This window comes from Mobula birostris, chromosome 15, assembly GCF_030028105.1.
Source record: "Mobula birostris isolate sMobBir1 chromosome 15, sMobBir1.hap1, whole genome shotgun sequence".
Lineage (NCBI taxonomy): Eukaryota > Metazoa > Chordata > Chondrichthyes > Myliobatiformes > Myliobatidae > Mobula > Mobula birostris.
Window position 1 is genome coordinate 60,695,856 of NC_092384.1, and position 23,785 is coordinate 60,719,640.

A 23,785-nucleotide genomic window follows, 5' to 3' on the forward strand; every position below is an offset into this window, starting at 1 on the left:
TGAGGGGCACCTGTGTTGAGGGTCAGAGGAGCAAAGGTGAGGGAGCCCACTCTTACCACCTGCCGGTGATCTGACAGGAAGTCCTGGATCCAGTTGCACATGGTACGATGAAGGCTGAGGTCTCTGAGATTCTTATCAAGTCTGGAGGGAATTATGGTTTTGAATGCTGAACTGTAGTCCAAGAACAGCATTCTTGTATAAGTATCTTTCTTCTTCAGATGTGTAAGAACGATGTGTAGAACTGTGGCTATTGCGTCATCTGTCGATCGCTTGTGTCAGTAGGCGAATTGTAAGGGGTCCAGTGTGGGTGGCAGCAAGCTGCAAATGTCGTCCTTGACCAGCCTCTCAAATCATTTGCTTATTATTCATGTGAGTGTGACAGGACGCTAGTTGTTAAAACATGTTACATTTGTCTTTTTAGGTACAGGCACAGTGATGGATGTTTTGAAACAGGAGGGAACTCTACACTGTGAGAGGAAGAGATTAAAAATGTCTGCAAACACAACTGCTTTGACATGACTTTGACCACTACTCTCTGTCTTCTATGGGCCAGCCAGTTCTCAATACAAATGATCAGCTCCCCACTGATCCCATGCATCTTAATCTTCTGGATGAGCCGCCCACAATGGACTTTGTCAAATACCTCACTAAAATCCATATAGACAATATCCACAGCTCTGCCTTCATCAATCATCCTCATATCTTCGTCAAAAAAACTCAATCAAGATAGTAAGACACAACTTGCCCTGCACAAAGCCATGCTGGCTCTCCCTAATTAGGCCATGGTTTTCCCTAGGAAAGAGTGAGAAGAGTAGGGTTGTACTGATGGGAGATTTCAATTCTCCTGGTAGCATCTGGGCCACCCAGAGTGCAAAGGGCCATGATAAGGTGGAATTTGCGTGCTGCATCCAATACATACAGGAATCTACTTAGGAAGGAACAATAATGGATCTCCTCTTAGGGACTGAGGTGAGTCACAAAAGCCATTTCATGGACAAAGTCGAAATTCCAAACCAAACTTGAATCTATGAAGGATGTTCAACAGTTGTGGCAGTACTTGATCACTATCACCTCTTATAAAGTTAAATCAAATTATATAGGAGACAGTAAGGCTTCATTTCCAGATGAGCTCAATGTCTTCTGTGCTCATGTTGACCATCAAAACGTGGAGGAACCATTACAAACTCTAACATTCCCTGATGAACCTCTGATTTCAGTCTCTGAATCCAATGTGTGAGCTGCCTTCCCAGAGTGTGAACCCATGAAGAGCACTCAGCCCAGATGGGGTACCTGGCCACATACTAAAGACCTGTGCTGATCAACTGGCTGGTAAGTTCACTGAGATCTTTAAACTCTTACTTCAGTAGTGTCTGGTACCCACCTGCTTCAATTATACCAGCACCCAAAAAAACCATTATGACCTACTTTTGGAGGTTTTGAGAGTTTGGTGATGAAACGTTACAATTCTTGGCTGAGGAGCAACTTGGATCCACTCCAATTTGCCTAACAGAACAACAGGTCCACAGCAGATACCATTTCATTGGCTCTTCATTCAACCCTGGAACAATAAGACAGCAAAGATGCATACAGCAACAGGCTCTTTATTGACTGCAGCTCAGCATTCAAAACCATCATCCTCTCAGAACTAATCTATAGCTCCAAGACTTTGGCTTCAATACTCTCTTGTGCAACTGGATCTCAGATTTCCTCGCTTGCTGATCCCAGATTGGCAACAACATCTCCCCCACAATCTCCATCAGCATAGGTGCACCACAAGGCTATGTGCTTATTTCCCTGCTCTACTTACTGTACAATTATGACTCTGTGGCTAAACACAGCTCCAATGCTATACTCAAACTTGCTTGAATCAAAGGTAGTGATAAATCAGCGTATAGGAGGAGATTGGAAATCATGCTGAGTGGTGTCATAACAACAACCTTTCACTCAACTTCAGCAAGACCGAGGAACTGATTATAGACTTCAGGAGAAGGAAACCAGAGGTCCATGAGCCAGTACAGTACAGAGGATCATAGGTGCAGAGGATTAGCAACTTTAAATGAATCTCAGGGTTGTATGTGGTGACATATATGTACTTAGATAATAAAATTTCCTTTGAACATTGAAGTGGCAGTTGGTGAGCACTTTGGGTCCAGAGATCACAATTCTAATGTGCACAGTCATGGGGTTCGGAAGTCCAAAACTAAAGGGCAAGATCCAAAACAAAAGGGGAGATATTTAAAAGAGACCTGAGTGGTAATTTCCTTACACAAAGGTTAGTGACCAGCTGGAATGAGCTGCCAGAACAGGAAGTCAAAGTGGGTACAAATGCAACATTTAAGAGGCGTTTGGATAGGTACAAGAAAGGGAAGGGCTGTGGGGGAGGGGGTAGAGGGTTGTGGTTATGAACTGAGTGTGGGAATCTTGAACTAACTGGATAGTCAGTGGTCAGCACAGACCAGGTGGACTGAATGATCTGTTTCTGTGTGGTATTATCAATGACCAGATTACTTATCCAAGAGTGACCCGCAACATGTACAACTGCTACTCAATGGAGGTAGGCTGACAAGAAAAAAAGAGAAAGTGCTGTTAACACTCGACTGGTCAGATAGCATTTGTGGAAGGAAAAACTGTGTTAACAGTTCAGGATGAAGGATTTCACCCTGAAATAACTTTATTTGAGCAATCGAGGCAATATCATTACAAAAAAATATAAAGTTAATACTTCATGGCAAAAGTCTTCACCTTGAACTGTTAACACTCTTTGCACAGATTGCTGTCTGACCTGCTGAGTGTTTTCTGTATTTGCTTTATTTCAGGTTTCCAGCATCTGCAACTTGTACGCAGACACAACGGACATTTTTACTCTGCGCTCTTGCTTTATTTACCCCACTATTTATCCTAATGCCTTTGATTCTAACTATGAAAAGTTAGAGCTGAGAAGTGGCAGATGGAGTTCAACCCGGAGAAGTGTGAGGTGGTACACTTTGGAAGGACAAACTCCAAGGCAGAGTACAAAATAAATGGCAGGATACTTGGTAGTGTGGAGGAGCAGGGGGGTCTCGGGGTACATGTCCACAGATGCCTGAAAGTTGCCTCACAGGTGAATAGGGTAGTTAAGAAAGCTTATGGGGTATTAGCTTTCATAAGTCGAGGGATAGAGTTTAAGAGTCGCGATGTAATGACGCAGCCCTATAAAACTCTGGTTAGGCCACACTTGGAGTACTGTGTCCAGTTCTGGTCGCCTCACTATAGGAAGGATGTGGAATCATTGGAAAGGGTACAGAGGAGATTTACCAGGATGCTGCCTGGTTTAGAGAGTATGCATTATGATCAGAGATTAAGGAAGCTAGGGCTTTACTCTTTGGAGAGAAGGAGGATGAGAGGAGACATGATAGAGGTGTACAAGATAATAAGAGGAATAGATAGACTGGATAGCCAACGTCTCTTCCCCAGGGCACCACTGCTCAATACAAGAGGACATGGCTTTAAGGTAAGGGGTGGGAAGTCTAAGGGGGATATTAGAGGAAGGTTTTTTACTCAGAGAGTGGTTGGTGCGTGGAATGCACTGCCTGAGTCAGTGGTGGAGGCAGATACACTAGTGAAGTTTAAGAGACTACGACAGGTATATGGAGAAATTTAAGGTGGGGGGTTAAATGGGAGGCAGGGTCTGAGGGTTGGCAGAACATTGTGGGCTGAAGAGCCTGTACTGTGCTGTACTATTCTATATTCTATGAACCTCATATAACTATAATTATACGGTTAAAACTATAGCCTCAATCATGAATGTGAAACTAACTCATCACTTTCCTTGGACCTTAAAAAATTTCAATTGAGCATGGTGACAGCTTTAAAGGTTGTGGTGGCAACAGTGGGCGGAATCACACTGGGATTCCGCAAATATTCACCTGCGATTGGTAAATTGAAGCTCGCGCTGAACTGGGACCTATGATTGGATTAGATTGCTGGAAACGTCAATCAAATGACGCCACCTGTCTTCCGCTATGACTTAATGGCGAAGGAAGCCAGTGAGGAAATGCCGGTGGCTGACAGGATGAATGGGCTCCCGGAGACATGAACAGAATTTTTTAACCCGGGTAATTGCTGGCTTTTTCCGGTTGTTTGCGACGGACGTTGTGGCCCGACGACGGCGGCGCGAGCGCGGAGCGAAGCGGTCTGGTATCGAGGACGGCTCATTTCACTCGGGGGTCGCAAGGCGCATGTGCGGCTCTTGGTGTTAAACCCATACCCTTCCCCATCACTGATGGTGTTACCACCATATCCTTCCCCATTGGCCTGGATACCCTGTCTTCCGAACAACAGTCTACTGGAAAACCTCAGTGCCTGTGGGAAGAAAAAGGACAACTAGAATTCCAGCCTGCTCTCAAATTCACTTGGATCATTTCTGATGCCTCGCTCTTTTCTAGGTCTTTCTGTCTCCATTACAGGAGATGAACTGTCCACTGTTATTTAGTATAAACCTCCTGATTCGAAGCTACTGAGACTACACTCCCTACCACTCTGTCTCTTGAAAGGATGTCATTCCTACCTGCTTCCCTCTGGGCAGACTCTTCTGTCACACTGTCTTCCAATATCAGCAATCCTCCTTTCCCAACGCATCATCCAACTCAGTGATAGTATAGCATTCTACTTAAAGTATTAAATTAGTATACAAAGGCAAAGATTATAGATCAAGGGATGTGAGTTTGAATCCTGTACAGCAACTGGGGAATTTAAATCCAAATCTAGAATAAAGAAAAATCTGGTAGTGGATAATGGTGACTGTGAAAATACTGGATAATTGCACCTGCAGGGAAAGAAATCAGACCTGCCGTTAATGGAAATGACACAGCAAACTGCTTAGTGTAGCAGGCAGTTGGGAATGGATTGTAAATGCTGGCTTTATCAGTGATGTATGCATGAATAATTAGAAAAGTATTGATTTGCCTTAGTTTGAATGATCAGGTTTTGGTTTTATTGGCCCTTGAGAAATTTTACAACATTTGAAATACTTAGCTAAGCAATAGATTTTCTCAAATGTCTCTGAAGTTTTCACACCAACCCATTGCCAAGATTAAAGAAGTAATGATGCTGTAAATTCATTACCTTTTAAAGGAGTTCAGCCATTAATAGTTTATTTATTTTATTTAGAGATACAGTGTGGAATATGTCCTTCTGGCTCTTCAAGCCACACCACCCAGCAAACCTCGATTTAACTCTAAACTAATCACGGGACAATTTATTAACCGTTACATCTTTGGACTGTGGGAGGAAACTGGAGGACCAGAAGAAAACCCACACATTCCATGGAGAGGGTGTACAGAGTCTTCACAAATGACGTTGGAATTGAACTCTGAACTCTAATGCCCTGAGTTGTAATAGATCATGCTATTGTGGCACCAACAAGATCAACAAATTTAAGCTGGAGTTATTGGTTGTGAGCAGAGGGATCAAAGGAAATCTTGGAGAAGAAAATTGAACGGAGATGTTAATTGTTCCTCTAGCTAAGTACAATCTATATTACTAGCAAATAGTTAATAAGAGATATTACTGCTATGCACTTCAGCCAGTTATCAGGAATGAATCTATAAATTACTTTGATATACACAAGTGGACAAACTATGACAATATTGTATGCTGCAACAAGGTGCAATTTGATTCCTGTTAGAAAAGTAAGGAATGTTTGTTCCTTACTTGGAGGATTTTGTACTTCCTACGTTTTGAATTTTTTTTAGCATCCTTATATATAGGGTTATGATGTAACTGAAAACAGCCATCTCTGACAGACTAAAATTCGCTCAGTTTTGCATAGTTGATATACTGTAATCCCGTTCAGTAATAGGCCTTCAAACTTCCTTTTTTATGTAAGTGAGTGTGCCATGCACTGAATCAAACTTGTAATGATCTTGTGTTTTTAACTGATCCAGTTATTTTCTTGCAGGTACATAGATATTAATCTTGAACCAGATGGTGTACAGTCCAGCGTTCTGAAAGAGGTGGCTGGAGAGATTATGGAGGCATAAGTAATGATCTTTAAAGAATCACTAGATTCCGGAATAGCTCTGGAAGACTGGAAAATTGCAAATATCACTCCACCCTTCAAGAAGGGAGAGTCAGAAGAAAGGAAATTATAGGCCAGTTAGTCTGACCTCAGTAGTTGGGAAGATGTTGGGGTTGATTGTTAAGGATGTGGTTTCGGGGTACTTGGAGGCACATAATAAAATAGGTTGTAGTCAGCATGGTTTCCACAAAAGAAAATATTGCCTGGCAAATCTGTTGGAATTCTTTGAAGAAGTAATAAATAGGATAGACAAAGAATCTGGATGTTTTGTACTTGGATATTCAGAAGGCCTTTGACAAGTTGCCACACATGAGGCCACTTAACAAGTTAAGAGCCCATGGTATTACGGGAAAGATACTAGCACGGATAAAGCAGTGGCTGATTGGCAGGAGGCACAGAGTGGGAATAAAGGGAGCCTTTTCTGGTTGGCTGCCAATGACTAGCGGTATTCCACAGGGGTCTCCGTTAGGACCGCTTCTTTTTAAGGTATATGCCATTGACTTGGATGACAGTATTGATGTCTTCGTGGCCAAATATGTGGATGATATGAGGGTAGGTGAAGAGGCAGATAGTTTTGAGGAAGCAGGGAGACTACAGAAGGACTTAAGTTAGGAGAATGAGCAATGAGGTGGCTGTGTTGGGAAGCATACGGTCTTGCACTTTGGTGGGTGAAATACCAAATGGAGAGGCCATTCAAAGATCTGAGGCACAAAGGGTCTGGAGAGTCCTTGTGCAGGATTCCATAAAGGTTCATTTGCAGGTTGAATCTGGTGAGGAAGGCAAATGCAATGTTAGCATTCATTTCAAGACGACTAGAATGTAAAAGCGAGAATGTAATGTTGAGGCTTTATAAATCACTGGTGAGACCTCACTTGGGGTATTGTAAGCTGTTTTGGGCCCCTTATCTAGGAAAGGATGTGCTGACACTGGAGAGGGTTCATAAAAATGATTCCAGGTTTGAACAACTTGTCATTCAAATAGTGTTTGAAGGCTCTGGGCCTTTATTCACTGAAATTCAGGATAATGAGGGGGGGGGACCTAATTGAAGCCTATTGAATGTTGAAAGGCCTTTATAGAGTGGATGTGGAGAGAGTGGATATGGTGGGACAGACTCAGAATAGAGGAGCATAGTTTTAGAATGGAGATGAGGAGGAATTTCTTTAGCCAGAGAGTGGTGAATCTGTGGAATTTGTTGCCATTGGTGGCTGTGGAGGCCAAATCATTAGGTACATTTAAGTCAGAGGTTGATATATTTGTAATTGATCAGGGCATGCAGGGATATGGGGAGAAGGCGGGAGATTGGAGTTCCAAATGGCCTAATTCTGCTTTTATATCTTGTAGTCTTATAGATATTAATTTAAAGTACATCAAAAGTCTTTATTTGAAACTTCAAATAAACATCTTCAGTGGATAGTTCTGAATCAATCATTTACAATTTCCATAAAAGAATTCACAAAGATTTGTAAAAACTTGGTTCTAAAGTCTGTGATCCTTTTCTTATATCTGCTGAAATTCAAATTTTATATTTGAATATTCCCAACAAGTATGAATTTTGCTCTGAAAAAATAAATTTATTGCAAGATTTTCTATTTTCTATTCTTCAGATGTAGTCCTATATATTACTATGTACCTTTGTGTAGGCCCAGTATTTACGTTTAATAGCAATGCAAAGATTATTTGAAGATCCAGCAATTTCTGTAGAAAGAGATTTTCCATTTTTATATCCCATGCATTGATTTACTAGGAACCTGTGATGTCACCAAGCCATAATACCATGTAAGACGTTTTCTAGACAGTAAAACCAGAAAAAGTCTTTTTTAAGTTAAATATGCAAAACATTACACAGAATTCTAGAGAAATAGTGAAATATGCATGCCTTTTAAAGTAGATCATTCAAACCACGAATTATAGATTTTAAAAATGCATATTTTGGTATTTAAAATCCCCTGTTTAATCCTTTGCAATTCACTCACATTGTAAGGAATAATAATATATATCATAAAATTAGAATGTTTTCATCCAAAAAAAAGCTGTTAAGAAGTAATATTGGCTTTTTATGTCATTTACAAAGAATACTTAATTTGGATTTTGTTCAGTTGTTTTAGGGATATTTTTACGCTAAAACTTGTTTGTAAATACATTAATTTCTCATCAGTTCGAATGAATTTTCCTTTAGAAAAGGCTGCAGATAGCAAAGTCTGCACTGAATTACTAACAGCACCTCTGAAGCTTTAACATTATACTTTACATGGTGTAAATTGCAAAATTGCTTTGCTTTCCTTGCCACTACCTTCGACGGTGCATTGTTTCTTCTATAAAAGAATGAGTCATACAATCAGCTGTTAATGAAACCGACAAATCCTTTCACTAGATCTCTGAATGTCCTTTTGCTGCCATCACTGTTGTAAATTTGGACCACTGGGGAAAATTTGGCAACTGCATCAGGCTAGATCTTCTTTAACTTGTGGCTAGGCAGAACTGATTTTCTGTTATCAAACCCAATGAAAGTATTAAGTACATTGTGTTGCAGCACATATCAGCAGCAATCCCATGGGAAGAACTTGGCAAAGAACAGAAGAGTTATCCATGTTGTCCTCATTTATAATAACTGTTATCTCTTCAGTAGACTGCTATTTGTAGTGTCTAGTCATAAAATGCAGCATTTCATATATCATGATCATGACTAGACGTAAAATATTTATGACTTTCTGAAAGATTTCTCATTAGCAGTAGGGAAAATATCTTTGTGCAAATGCTTGCTTGATAGTTTACAATATGAATGATGAGGTAACCTGGTCATTACTACCTGCAGTATCTATCCACCTACACTTTTTCCAGATATGAAGACTCAGGTGAACTGATCCCATTCACCCATATGTTGACTGGATCTCAGTTATATTCTTGTGCCTGGGGTGTCCTGACATCCTTTGGCAATATGACAAGCAGTCAAAATCTGCAGCTGTATTAGACACTTAAAATATTTCACCAAGTAAATGAAGCAATTAACTTCTCTTCCAGTAAGATGGCAGTACACTCAGACACAGTGGCCTCTATGGGGCCAACCAAAGGTGTTATTGTCTTCTTAAACTTTTTTTTATGCTTATAAGTCACTGCTGGACATTAAGAACTTCAAGTAATTCTACCCCATCAGCTTGTTGCTCGCTGGCGAAGGAACTGGACCTGGTGTGAACTGTGTTGCTGCCGGCTGTAGAGATGCATTAGAGTTGGTGTGTAAAGGTGGTGTGCAGTCTAACCGCGAATGATTGTCTTAGTCATTTATTTTTCTTGAAAGTGCAAGGTAATGTGAAATCCTGCAAGTCTGGTTCACTGGTTTATTGGGGGGACTGACAGCAGGGGAGCTGTGTGGCCTCATAGTGAGGTGTTGCCTGTTGCAGCTGCCCAGGAGGGGTGACATCTGAGGCAGAGTGGTGCGGCGTCCATGCTGATGTTAGTGTTGCCCTCCAGTGTTCGCTCTGTGGAAGACAAGCTAGAGCGCATTGGTCTGCAGACTACTGCGGGCTTGTTCGTGCTGACAACATCCGTGGGACTTGGGCTACATTATATACTTTTTGGTGTGGCTTATGTGCTTACTGCTATCTTACATGTGCTATGTGTGCCTTGTGCTGTTGGAACTGTGCTTTGCACCTTGGCTCCAGAGGAACACTGTTTCATTTGGCTATATTCCTGTTTGGTTGGATGACAATTAAACTTGAACTTGCCACTTTTACTTGAAATTAAGCTAAAGGCCAGATGTGAAGTACAACCTGGTCCTACCTCAGCATGTCACTGGTTTAGTGGCCAGACCAATGACAAATCAGTCAATTGGGTGTGCTACCAGCTGAGCTTCTGCGGCATCGTGACGAAGGGTCTCAACCCGTCAACTGTACTACTTCCTATAGATGCTGCCTGGCCTGCTGCATTTTGTGCGAGTCGCTTGAATTTCCAGCATCTGCAGATTTTCTCATGTTCTGCGCATCGTGCATTTGTTCATTTGACAGCACCACCAGTTTAGTCAAATGCTTCTGAATCACTTTGTAAACAACAGGAATTCTGCAGATGCTGGAAATTCAAGCAACACACATAAAAGTTGCTGGTGAACGCAGCAGGCCAGGCAGTATCTGTAGGAAGAGGCGCAGTCGACGTTTCAGGCCGAGACCCTTCGTCACCTCTTCCTACAGATGCTGCCTGGCCTGCTGCGTTCACCAGCAACTTTTATGAATCACTTTGTGTCTGCCAGCAGAGTTTGGCACTATAGTGAATCCGGCAGAATAATGCTCTTGGACAACTGTTCATAAAGACACCTCTTGATGTGAAAGAAACTGTAATTCTTTGTTTTATAAAGAATAATGTTAGCATTGTAGGCAATCCAGACAAGATTTGCTAAGATAGTTCCTGAGATGAGAGTGTAGTCCTAAAAAGCTTAGACTTGTACTTTTTGAATTTAAAAAGAATGAGTTTGATTTTACTTAAACATAAAATCCTAAGGGGCACGGCAAGATAGATGTTTTCACTAGTGGAAGATTCTCGGACTAACAAATTACGAAATGAGGTAGTCGTTTGAAACTGTGCTGCATAGGAATTCCTTCTTGCAGAATTTGGAGAGCCTCTCAAATTCTTTGCCCCCAAAGTCTGTGGAAGCTGGATCTGAGGTATTAAAGAAAGGTAGATAATTTTCTTTGTAAGAATGGGAAATAGATGTCTGAATCAGCTGTAATCAATATTAATGGAGCCAGGTGCTCAATCCCCTTCTTCTATGTTATTGTTTGTTTTATTTTTCATCCTATCCAAATCAAATCCTGATTCTTACATCCACTCTGAAAGTGATCCTTCATCCTGAGGGGAATCTGCCACACTGCGCTCAAGTGGTGGTAGAGTACCCCCGTAAGTACGGAGCTGGCTTAACCAAAGGCTTAATTTTGTACATACAATACCTGACTTGACCCAAATTCATTGTATCCATGGAGTTCCAGTTGGATATTTAGGCTCTGTAGAGAAGAGAGACTGTTTTGTTCTTGAAGTTAAATTAAACCAAAGTCTCCTTCTCCTCTGAAGAATTTAAGTATGCCATCACACTGCTTGAAGAAATGAATGAAATTTTCCTTTTGATGTTGTCAATTTTAATCCCTGAGTCAGCACCACAAAAGCAGATTTTCTGACCCTAGTCTCTTTAATTCCTTGCTTCCCATTCTCTTTATATTTGGTTTTCTACTGTAGTGTGAACTATCTTCCCATACTAACAGAATGGGTATGTCGATCTATTCCTAGAATTGCTGATCCCATAAAAGATCATTGGGTAATTTTTAGTTGACAAATTTAGCAGGTATTTCCAGAATGTAGCTGAAAAGCATGCTTTGAAGCCTCTTGTAGGGATGTGGTTTAAAAACGCCATGACACAGCAGATGTTTTCCTATAACAAAACTTAACGATGTAATACCTTTTGATAGGTGGAACTAAGGAAGCTGCAATGGAGGGAGCAAAGCAGTCACGAGTCTCTCGTCCGCACAAAATTAGTGAATCATCAAAGGTTAGTCCGGTGCATTGCTTAGTGTCATTACCATTTAATGTGAAAAATGAATCCTGACACAACAGTAAAACATCCTCATCTGTGTGGTCTCCAATAGTATGAATAATATTAAGGTTCTCTTGCTGCTTGATAGGGCACACAGAACCCACCTCTGGAGAAAATGGAAAATGTGGCTTACTTGTGGTAGGTGCTCCTTTGTTGAACAAGTGGATGACTGTTCAGTTTGGAAGATGCAAAACAATCTGTTTACCTACCCTTCCTGTGAGATACTTCTAATAATTATTAAACATTTATTAAAATTTCAGTAAACTATAATAACACTGAGAAATGAAAATCTTTCCAAGAATTAATCATTTACTTAGGTATGCCATCTGAATTTCAGTTGGGGATATACTGAATATTCGCTGGTAAGACTATAGCATTGTTTGATTAACCTTTATTCGTCAAATTTCTACCTCTTGTCTAACTTAACTTTGATATGTACAGTATGAATTTATTATCATATTCAATCCGGAGTTTGGGAGTAGAAAGAGAAATAATAGAAGTGAGAGATTTATCTTGTGGTCATTAAAATATTATTCCTCATACTCGTGACAGATTAATGATATGGTAGTTATTAACATTGAAATAAATGTTGGACATCATAGCCAAGCAGTGTTTTAAGATTAATTTGGGCGGGGGGGGGGAAGCAGTTCATCCTGTTCAGCTGTTAGAGCAGTATGTACCAGGAATATGGCAACATCATCTAAAAACGTAGTATCAGTTTCCACGTCTAGGTCGATGATGACCTGCTTTACATCACCACCAAATCTCTCATCTTCTCGACTGTCTCCACTGATGAGGAAAACTGGCTGGCCATAGATATCCTCCACCCCCCTCCCTTCAGTCTCCACCAGAGAGTCTGTACCAAGCACTAACTCCATTTCTTCTGATATTGTAAGGGTGAACTGTACTGAAACATTGGTGTCATTATTAAACCCTGAGATGAGCTTCCATTCAATTTGCATAGTACCATACATTGCTTATTTCACCTCCATTACAAATATCAACTTTCATTCTGGCCTGCCTCCCTGCCTGCCTGCCTCTTGGCTGGTCAGTCTCTACTATCTGAATTGCTGCAAATTTAATGCCCACAAGTGTCGCCACACATTCTAGGGCCAACATAGCATAGCATACCCACAATCTCTAAATGACTCTGGGGTAAATTTTATCTTATCTTCAAAACTCCAACTGTGGCCTAACTTGAATTCTTCCCCCCTCCCCCAAGTTGTTCTATGACTTCTGTGCTCTTGCATTCCAGTCCTGGCTAATGCATTACATAATAACGTATTCAAAATGCTGGAGGAACTCAGCAGGTCAGGCAACTTCTGAAAATAGTTGATGTTTCTGGCCGACACCCTACATCAGGACTGGAAAGGAAGGGGGAGAAGCCAAAGTAAGATGGTGGGGGGGATGGAGGTGAAGGAGTACAAGCAAAAAGATGATGGGGAGAGATGGGATGAAGTAAAAAGCTGGGAGATGATAGGTGGAAAAGGTAAAGGGCTGGAGAAGAAGGGATCTGATAGAGTGGATCAAGAGGGAAAGTGGAGGAGGAATGGCCCAGGGTGGGGGGTTGATAGATAGGTGAGGGGAAGAAAGTTAAGAGGGGAGCCAGAGTGGAGAATGAACCAAAAGGGAAGGGGGGAGGGGGAAAATCAGAAGTTAGAGAAATCTGTGTTTATGCCAAGAGATTGGAGGCTATTCAAACAGAATATGAGATATTGCTCCTCCAACCTGAGAGTGGCTTCATTGTGGCAGTAGTTATCTTGGAGCAACATGTTGGAATGGAATTAAAATGGTTGGCCATGGGAAATCCTGCAGATCAAGTGAAGGTGCTTGACAAAATGATTTCCCCCAACCTATATCTGGTCTCACCAATGTAAAGGAGGCCACAGTGGAAGCACCAGAAACAGTAGACAACCCAATAGATTCGCAGGTGAAATGCTGCCTCACTTGAAAAGACTGTTTGGGGCCCTGAAAGGAGATGAGGGAGTAGGTGACTAGGCAGCTGTAGTACTTCCACTAGGGTAAGTACCAGGAGTGATATTAATAGGGAGGGATGAATGGACAAGGGAGCGATCACTGTGGAAAGCAGAGAATTGGGGATGGGGAAGGTAAGGATGTGTTTGGTAGTAGGATCCCGTTGAAGATGGTGGAAGTTGTGGAGAATAATGTGCAGAGGCTCATGGGGTGGTAGGTGAGGACAAGAGGAACTCTATCCCTGTTAAGGTGGTGGGAAGATGTGCAGAGGATGGATATCTGGGAAATGGAGGAGATGCGGGAGAGGACATTATCAAGAAAGGAGGAAGGGAATGATCAAGTGGAAGAAGGGAAACCCTGTCCTATGAAGGAGGAGGACTTCGCTGATGTTCTGTTAAGGCGGCTGGAGGCTGCCTTTACTGTGTTCTCTACCAGTCCTGCCACCTTCAGGACATGTATTTAAAGGCCCTTCTATTCCTTAATACTTTCTCATTGGATCTCCCAAAATGTGTTGCTCTTGCCAATTTGCCAGCTGATCAGGATCGTTCAGTACCCTCATATTATCCTCACTTTCAACAATGCCACCGATGTTCGTATTTTCTCCAATTTTTTAATAATTCCTTCCATATTTATATTCAAACCATTACTAGTCCAGTTACAAAGATTTTAATCTTACTGAAGTTTTTGTACTGGAACATTAATTCATGGTCATAGTCACCTTCTATCTCAGAAATTGGTGTTTTTCACATGGGTGACAGGGTGCTAATTATTAACTCCAGGGTTATGGTATAATAACAAGCCATGTAGTAGCACTTTTCAAGTAGTTATTTGACAAAAGCAATTAAAATATTTATTTTCCCCTCAAAGTAATCCTATTAAAATAGCTGTTCATAGACTTCATGGTAGTAGTTAAACTGAACAAAAACACTAATTTTGCTGGCCGTGATATGTTAATATCCAGAATATTGAATAGTGGTTGCAGAAATGGGAAAACATATTTTCAAGTTTGAGTAAAGGGGTAAACTGATACAAGTCAGTAATTTATTATTCTGGCTGGACTGATCTTGTATTTTCATGAATTCTTCATTGCGACTTACATTGTTAATAAATGTCAGCAGTAACTAAAAGCATTGGCACAACTTCACATTCTGTATATTTGGCTTGGCATGTATCAAATATGCCTCATTTTGAAACTAAAATGAAAGATGGTTATTATCAGTAGGAGTCTAATGATCAGCTAAACTAGGTTGAGTGCTGCTTACGGTTTGGATATATTTGAATTTGTATTTCCTTGTTCACTTTAACAGTAAAGCCCATTCTCCTCCCTGAACTGGAACATGACTTATTGCAAAGTAATTTGGAATGAGCTGCTTCAGATTGATGGCTGGTAACCTTTTAGGGGTGGCATGGTAGTGTGTGGTTGATATAAAGTTATTACAGTGCTGGCAATTTGGGTTGTATTTCTCTGTCTGTAAGGAGTTCATATATTCCCCCCATGATCACATGGATTTCTGCTGGTGCTCCAGCTTCCTCCCACATTCTAAGGACGTACAGGTTAGTAGGTTTATTGCTCTTATGGGTACAAGTCGCTGGCACAGGCTCATAATCCGGAAGGGCCTGTTACGGTATTGTATCGAAATTTTTGAAAACTTTTAATATCTGTTTTATATGCAGTAACTCCTGCTGTCCCTAACCAAAGACAGCAAACTTTCTGGCCACAAATCTTGGGTTACACCTCAGAAATGAGAGACGAGCAAAAATTAAAAATAGCTGCTTGCTAGAGTAGTGTTTCCCTGATTGATAACCATTTCAAAATAACTGCAAGCATTTTGAAGCAATTATTATCTGCAGTAATTTTCATAATTATGTGTGGCTAAACACTTTATATAAAGAACTGAACCAATTAATTTCAGTGCTAATTGTAATTGCATTCCTTTTCTTGGTTTAAGGCCAAACTAGAATAAAGTATAATTTTCACCTTTACAGAGAACAAATTACCTGCACAATCTGCCTGGCACAGTGTTCCTTACCCACAACTTGTACAAAAACAATTCTCTTGTAAAGAGCTATAGCTATGTTACATAAAAATTCAATTCTTCCAGTTTTGCAAAGACCCGTGATAACCGTAACTGTTGGCCTGGCAATCAGTTATTTCTAGCAGCTACATAAACCAAATAAACAGACCTAAACAAAGATTGTAAGCAACAATAAAATGCTGTTTAAACAAAGGTTGCTTCAAGGATGCAATAATCAAAATGGCAGTGAAGATGCAAGGAAACTTCAAACTTCCCAACTTTATTTTTAAACTATTTATGAAATTAAACAAACTAAATTATGTAACACACAAAATGCTAGTGGAACAAAGTGTCGTGGCCTGAAACGTCAACTGTACCTCTTCCAATAGATGCTGCCTGGCCTGCTGCGTTCCACCAGCATTTTGCGTGTGTTGCTTGAACTTGCAGCATCTGCAGATTTCCTCGTGTTTGTGTTTTTAAGCTAAATTATGTTTTGTGTTTGTGATTTAAAAACTATCTTATGCAAGGTTTAATTTGGAAAGTTTTCTTTTCTCATCCATTGCCTTGTGGGTCTGAAACAGGTTAGATAATGAAGCACCTTAAGAACTATAGTATGACTAGGTGGGTATTCATATTAGATTATGAGGACACGCAGTCCTCTTTTATTGTCATTTAGTAATGCATACAATGCATTACTACAATTCCGGCTTTCATTTACATAAGCTAAGGCGACCTCCTGGTTTGATAGTAAGTGAAGAAAATATGTCTTGTATTCAAAAAGAAAGACAAAGCTGGACATACAGTACAGTGCAAAAGTTTTAGACTCACATATATAGTTAGGGTGCCCAAGACTTTTGTACAGTACTGCATTTGTCAATGTGGAGTGGAAAGCGAGTTTGTAAACATGGCAGGAACAGAGGATGTTGGGAATCAGGTTGGTGGAGTGCTGCAAGATGAGTATGGGATGAGGGCAGTGCCAGGGGTGGGGGGACGGGGGAGGTGGCACGGGTGCAGACACACCAAGCCCTGAGACACTAGGCAATGTCATTTGATTCCAGACAAATGGTTTATTGGTCATTATAGAATGTGCCTCTGGTCCTGCCGCAAAAAAACCCACAAATTTCATGACATATGTGAGTATGATAAACCTGAATCTGATATGGGTCACTATTGTAGAGTGAGAGTGGGAAAGGAGGGGCGGGAGAGGGGAATCATGTTTGGGAAAAGGGGAGAGAGCAGGAAGCAACTGCCATGTCAAATAATACAAAAAAGTCTATTTGTAAAAATACTTAATAAATGTGTGGAAGGGAATTTATAGGGCATTAATCCATTTCCAGTGTTTAAACTCCTGAGTTTTGTCATGGTTTTAACAATGTTCCACCACTTAATTGGTGAGAGGCATAGATCGTGTGGATAGTCAGAGGCTTTTTCCCAGGGTTGAAATGGATAACATGAGAAGGCACAGTCTTAAGGTGCTTGGAAGTAGGTAACACTCGCAATACACTGGAGGAACTCAGCAGGTCGGGCAGAATCCATGGAAACGATCAGTCAACGTTTCGGGCCAGAGCCCTTCGTCCTGATGGATGCTGCCCGACCTGCTGAGTTCCTCCAGCGTGTTGTGAGTGTTGCTTTGACCCCAACATCTGCGGTGTATTTTGTGTTTGGAAGTAGGTACAGAGGAGATGGCAGGGATAAGTTTTATATACAGAGAGTGGTGAGTGTGTGGAATGGGCTAGCGTCAACGGTAGTGGAGGCAGATACGATAGGGTCTTTTAAGAGACTCTTGGATAGGTACATGGAGCTTAGCAAAATAGAGGACTGTGGGTATCCCTAGGTAATTTCTAAGGCAAGGACATGTTCGGCACAGCTTTGTGGGCCAAAGGACCTGTATTGTCCTGTAGGCTTTCTATGTTTCTGTGGTTTAATTAGATTCTTCTCTTAATTTCAGTGTTATCTTTTTGGATAATGTATGGATTTTAATTATAGATTAGATGACCAGAGTTAGAACATGTTTGTATTTTTGTGTTTTGCTTTTTTTTCCATGTTGGTATAAAATTTTTGATTAGTTAAGTATGATTTTTAAACCATTTGTTATGTTTTAATTACTTTAAAACAATATAATGCCTGCTTCACAGCTTGAAATGGCTGTCTAATGTCATAATGTAATTAATTGTAACTGAACGAAACCTAGTATTTTGTTTTGACTGCTGATTTGTTAATCCCGTTGCATAATTGCCGTAATATGTAGTTCCCTGGTTGCTGCAGCTAGAGCACTGCAATGAATCCTGAAAATGGTGCTGCATTTAATTAAAAAGATGCCAGCATCCAGCAGAATAACTGAAACAAATTGATTATCAGTACTTGGATAGCACAGCTGATTTAAATCATTTGGTTCAGAACGACTTTTGGCCACAGGCTACTTTTGCAAACTACTTTGTCAAAAGAATTATTTCTGTTGGCACTATGACTTGTAAAAGAAATGTGGGAAATAATTTGATCAAGAAATTAAAACATTTGACAGTGATTACTAACCACTGCAATGAACTGAAATATTTCCACTGAAACTATCTAAACTAATTGCTATAATTTGCCTTGCTGATAATAGATTATGTCAATACAACTTAAATCAGTCTCTTGCAAGTCATTGAAAGTATTGTTCCTTTTTGATCATATACTGTAGCCCATGTGCAAACAAATAATTGAAAATAGTGAAATGAATTGCACAAGCATCTAAATCATAAGTTTATTGTCCATAATGTAGATGCAAAATTTTGTTTATGCATTTTAAGCGGGTGTGAAATACAAAATAAATGCAGTAATCTTGGAGAATATTTTCTTTTCAGGTGTACAGATGGGCAGATCATTCTAATGTTGTTCTCCAGGGACTAAATGAGCAGAGACAAAGAGGATTATTCTGCGATATTGTGCTTGTGGCAGATGAACAAAAAGTGTCAGCCCACAGGAGTCTCCTGGCTGTCTACAGTGATTATTTTAATTCTATGTTTACAATTGGAATGAGGGAAGCTTATCAAAAAGAAGTTGAATTGGTTGGAGCCTCCTATATAGGTTTGAAAGCAGTGATTGACTTTCTCTATAGTAGCGAACTCCCATTAGATGGTGGTAATATTGACTACGTTCTGGAAACTGCACATCTTCTACAAATTTGGAAAGTGGTGGATTTTTGTTGTGAGTACCTTGAAAATGAGGTTAGTGAAGAAAATTACCTCTATCTTCAAGAACTAGCCTCAATTTATGACCTGGAACGCTTGGACTGTTTCATTGATAGTTTTATTCTGCATGACTTTGGTACTCTTTCCTTCACACCAGACTTCTTGCAAAACATCTCCCTGCAAAAACTTTGTCTGTATTTAGAGAGCAACAATGTCCAACATGAATGTGAACATGATTTATTGCAGGTTGCACTGCAGTGGCTAACACAGAATCCTGACAGAATGCAGGATGCACACCTTGTCCTTAAAAATATCCACTTCCCACTTATACCTAAGAGTGATCTATTGCACAGAGTTAAACCGGCAGTGTGTTCCCTACTCCCCAAAGAAGCAAATTGTGATGTCTTCTTGGAAGAAGCGATACATTATCACAATAACATCACAAAGCAGCCGGTACTCCAGAACAGACGGTCTGTTCTCCGATCTGATGTTGAAAGACTACTGTTTATTGGTGGGGAAGTGTCTGAACGAAGAGAAGAGCTAAGTGATGATATGTGCTACTTTGATGAAGAAAATGGACAATGGTTTTCTGAAACAATGTTGCCTGCAAGACGGAGCCACCATTGTGTAACTGTCTTTGGGGGATTTATCTTTATGGCTGGCGGAAGCTCCTCTCGTGACAATGGAGGTGATGCAGCCTCAAATGTCCTTTATAGATATGATCCAAGGTGTAACCAATGGTTAAAGGTAAATCTCTTATCTTCTATAATATGATATCATGTCTCTTTGAGCATCAAAACTGAACCAATACATGCAGATCTCATTGTCTTGTGAAATTTCTTGCTATTGTTGTCCTTTACAATGTTGGGGCACTAAGTTCTGTGAATTATGTTGCCAAAGACAACTACCGAAGCATGTTTTTTTAAATGAGTTCAAGTAAGTGTCACTTAAAATTGTAGGCAAAAAGGGGCAAATTTTGTTTATTAATCAACAAAAACAAGTAGTTTGTAAGTGTAATGAAAAATGTTCTTCCCCTGTTTATCTTCCTGAACATTAACTTTCCTTGAGGAACTATCCATTGGACATGAGGTGTCCTTTGATACCATTCTCACATGTGCTTTTGTGAGTAAAACTGATCAGTGAGGCTATTTCATTATTTTGAGCACAAAAGCCATACCAGATCCTCCACGTCAAACATATTGCCTACATTTTTGAAAATGACAAGAGTCTGTAAATTATTTTACCGTTTCTTCCACTGTAAGGACGTTTGGCCTTATTTGCCCACATTACAGACATTAGTTAAATATGGAAGATCAATTTCTCAGCCGCATCTCGATTTTTGTAAAGGAGCTTTCTAGGACTCAGCACAAGAATTTGGAACCACTTGGTAGAAACTCAGTTTCTTAGTGTACCAGCCAAACACTGAGTGGAACATTTGCTCTGTTCTCATCGGTTCCTTCAAAATATTTGTAGTTTGTAAAATATGTGGATGATCAATAGCAAAAGGACACCACAATGATTCAAATGAACATAGATTGTTTGATATTTTGTCATCTCCAATTTGAAATAGCAGGATTCAGCCAGATGATAAACAGTGCACACAAAATGCTGACGTAACTCAACAGGCTGGGTAGCTAAAGGCAGGATCTCCTTGTGGCTACCTATTTCAGTTCGACTTCCTTCCTCACTAACATGTCTGTCCATGTCCTCCTCCATTGTCATGATGAGGCCAAATGGAAGTTGGAGACACAACATCTCTTATCCCATCTGGGTAGTCTACAACCTGATGGCATAAGCATCAATTTCTCTAACTTCCAACGAACATTCTCGTTTCCCCCTTCCACTTCCTTTTTTGTTTTTTTTCCCCCCACACTCTTTGGTGACCCTCTCTCTCCTTTTATTCCCCTCCCTTGTTGCCATGTCCTGGCCATCACCTCCCTCAGTTCTGCACCTCCTCTTTATTCTGTCCACTCCTCCTCTTTATTCTGTCCTCTCCTATCAGATTCCTCCTTCTTCAGGCCTTTACCCCTTCCTCCTATCATCTCCCAGTTTCTTACATCAACCCTTTCCCCCATCTACCTACCATTACCCTCACTTGGTCTCAGCTACATCAGCCAGCTTGTACTGCTCCCCCCCCCCCAAACCGTATTCTGACCTTTGCTCCTTCCTTTCCAGTACTGAGTCTTGGCCTGAAATATCAACTGTCTATTCTCTAATGCCTGCCATAATTGCCATCTGTTCCTATAATTAACTCTTAATGCCCTTTGGGCTACCTGGCTATCTAATAAACCAGAATGTGCATACCCTTCCTTTTTGGTCCTTCGTTTCATTTTTCAACGTGCCAATATTTCTCTCAGTTGCTGAAAGAATAATGTGACTATATGGTAGCAAGAACACTGAGGTATGTAAGATCATTGTGAATAATGGAATCAGCAGTATATTTCGTGAATCAGTAAAAATTTAAAGGATTGAGTAAGGACCAAGAACATCAGAAAAGTAGCACCTTAGAGTCAAATTGGATGTTATGTGAGAGTGAGGGAATGGAATAGCTAAGAGAAGTAGGGATGTAAAATGAAAAAGTTAAGTCTCTTACAATTTGTTACCTTACAATGAGCATTCCCCTGAATAATAAGTTTACCGTCCTGGATACCGTTGGCGGGGACGACCGACCAGGTGTGAGCCACGGTGGCAGGGCCTCCAGCACTGAGTCTGACCCGGTGGTGCAGATGGGTGGGACGGAGAAGAGGAGAGCTGTTGTCATTGGAGACTCTATAGTCAGGGGAGCAGACAGGAGATTTTGTGGATGTGAAAAGGACAGCCGCATGGTTTGTTGCCTCCCGGGTGCCAGGGTCCGGGATGTCTCTGACCGGGTGCACGACATCCTGGTACGAGAGGGAAAGCAACCAGAAGTCATGATACATGTTGGGACCAACGACATAGGCAGGAAGAGGGATGAGGTCCTGAAGTGTGAGTTTTGGGAATTAGGCAGAAGGCTGAAGAACAGGACCTCAAGGGTGATATTCTCAGGATTGCTGCCAGTGCTACGTGACAGAGATGGTAAGAATTGGAGGAGATGGCAGTTGAATGCGTGGCTGAGGAGTTGGTGCAGGGAGCAGGATTTTAGATTTTTAGATCACTGGGATCTCTTCTGGGGAAGGTGGGACCTGTACAGATTGGATGGGTTGCACCTGAACTCGAGGGGGAGCAATATCCTTGCAGGTAGGTTTGCTAGCATGGTTCGGGAGGATTTAAACTAATTTGCGAGGGGGATGGGGCCCAGAGCGATAGAGCAGTGAAAGAAGTGCATGGAGTAAAGCCAGATCTAACATACAGAGAGGCTTTGAGGAAAGAGAAGCAGAATAAACAGTGTAAAGACAGTAAGGTAGAAGGGCTGAAATGTGTGTACCTCAATGCAAGAAGCATCAGGAACAAAGGTGATGAACTGAGAGCTTGGATACATACGTGGAATTATGATGTAGTGGCCATTACAGAGACTTGGCTGGCACCAGGGCAGGAATGGATTCTCAATATTCCTGGATTTCAGTGCTTTAAAAGGGATAGAGAGGGCGGAAAAAGGGGAGGAGGGGTGGCATTACTGGTCAGGGATACTATTACAGCTACAGAAAGGGTGGGTAATGTAGCAGGATCCTCTTTTGAGTCAATATGGGTGGAAGTCAGGAACAGGAAGGGAGCAGTTACTCTACTGGGGGTATTCTATAGGCCCCCTGGTAGCAGCAGAGATACAGAGGAGCAGATTGGGAGGCAGATTTTGGAAAGGTGCAAAAATAACAGGGTTGTTATCATGGGTGACTTTAACTTCCCTAATATTGATTGCCACCTGATTAGTTCCAACAGTTTAGATGGGGCAGAATTTGTTAAGTGTGTCCAGGATGGACTCCTGTCACAGTATGTGGACAGGCCGACAGGGAAATGCCATACTAGATCTAGTACTAGGTAACGAACCGGGTCAGGTCACAGATCTCTCAGTGGGTGAGCATCTGGGGGACAGTGACCACCGCTCCCTGGCCTTTATAATTATCATGGAAAAGGATAGAATCAAAGAGGACAGGAAAATTTTTAATTGGGGAAAGGCAAATTATAAGGCTAGAACTTGTGGGTGTGAATTGGGATGATGTTTTTGCAGGGAAATGTACTATGAACATGTGGTCGATGTTTAGAGATCTCTTGCGGGATGTAAGGGATAAATTTGTCCCGGTGAGGAAGATAAAGAATGGTAGCGTGAAGGGACCATGGGTGACAAGTGAGGTGGAAAATCTAGTCAGGAGGAAGAAGGCAGCATACATGAGGTTTAGGAAGCAAGGATCAGCTGGGTCTATTGAGGAATATAGGGAAGCAAGAAAGGAGCTTAAGGGGCTGAGAAGAGCAAGAAGGGGGCATGAGAAGGCCTTGGCGAGTAGGGTAAAGGAAAACCTCAAGGCATTCTTCAATTATGTGAAGAAAAAAAGGATGACAGGAGTGAAGGTAGGACCGATTAGAGATAAAGGTGGAAAGATGTGCCTGGAGGCTGTGGAAGTGAGCGAGGTCCTCAATGAATACTTCTTTTCGGTATTCACCAATGAGAGGGAACTTGATGATGGTGAGGACAATATGAGTGAGGTTGATGTTCTGGAGCATGCTGATATTAAGGGAGAGGAGGTGTTGGAGTTGTTAAAATACATCAGGACAGATAAGTCCCCGGGGCCTGACGGAATATTCCCCAGGCTGCTCCACGAGGTGAGAGAAGAGATTGCTGAGCCTCTGGTTAGGATCTTTATGTCCTCGTTGTCCACGTTAATGGTACCGGAGGATTAGAGGGAGGCGAATGTTGTTCCCTTGTTCAAAAAAGGTAGTAGGGATAGTCCGGGTAATTATAGACCAGTGAGCCTTACATCTGTGGTGGGAAAGCTGTTGGAAAAGATTCTTAGAGATAGGATCTATAGTTATTTAGAGAATCATGGTCTGATCAGGGATAGTCAGCATGGCTTTGTGAAGGGCAGAT

At 41.2% G+C, this 23,785-nt stretch overlaps 1 protein-coding gene across 2 annotated transcripts in view; it reads left to right on the forward strand.

The window, feature by feature from the left end:
- The first annotated feature begins 3,993 nt into the window (after nt 1-3,993).
- The window catches only part of klhl36 (kelch-like family member 36), a 35,279-nt gene continuing 15,487 nt past the window's right edge, over nt 3,994-23,785 (forward strand). Inside the window, exons 1-3 of one of the 2 annotated variants that reach the window (XM_072279888.1) lie at nt 4,006-4,094; nt 11,503-11,582; nt 18,460-19,533. In XM_072279888.1, the coding sequence (XP_072135989.1) occupies nt 11,523-11,582; nt 18,460-19,533 (1,134 nt within the window). In that variant the 5' untranslated portion in view covers nt 4,006-4,094; nt 11,503-11,522. Of the gene's footprint in view, nt 4,095-11,502; nt 11,583-18,459; nt 19,534-23,785 lie in introns of both variants that reach the window. The other variant, XM_072279889.1, reaches the window with a different exon arrangement.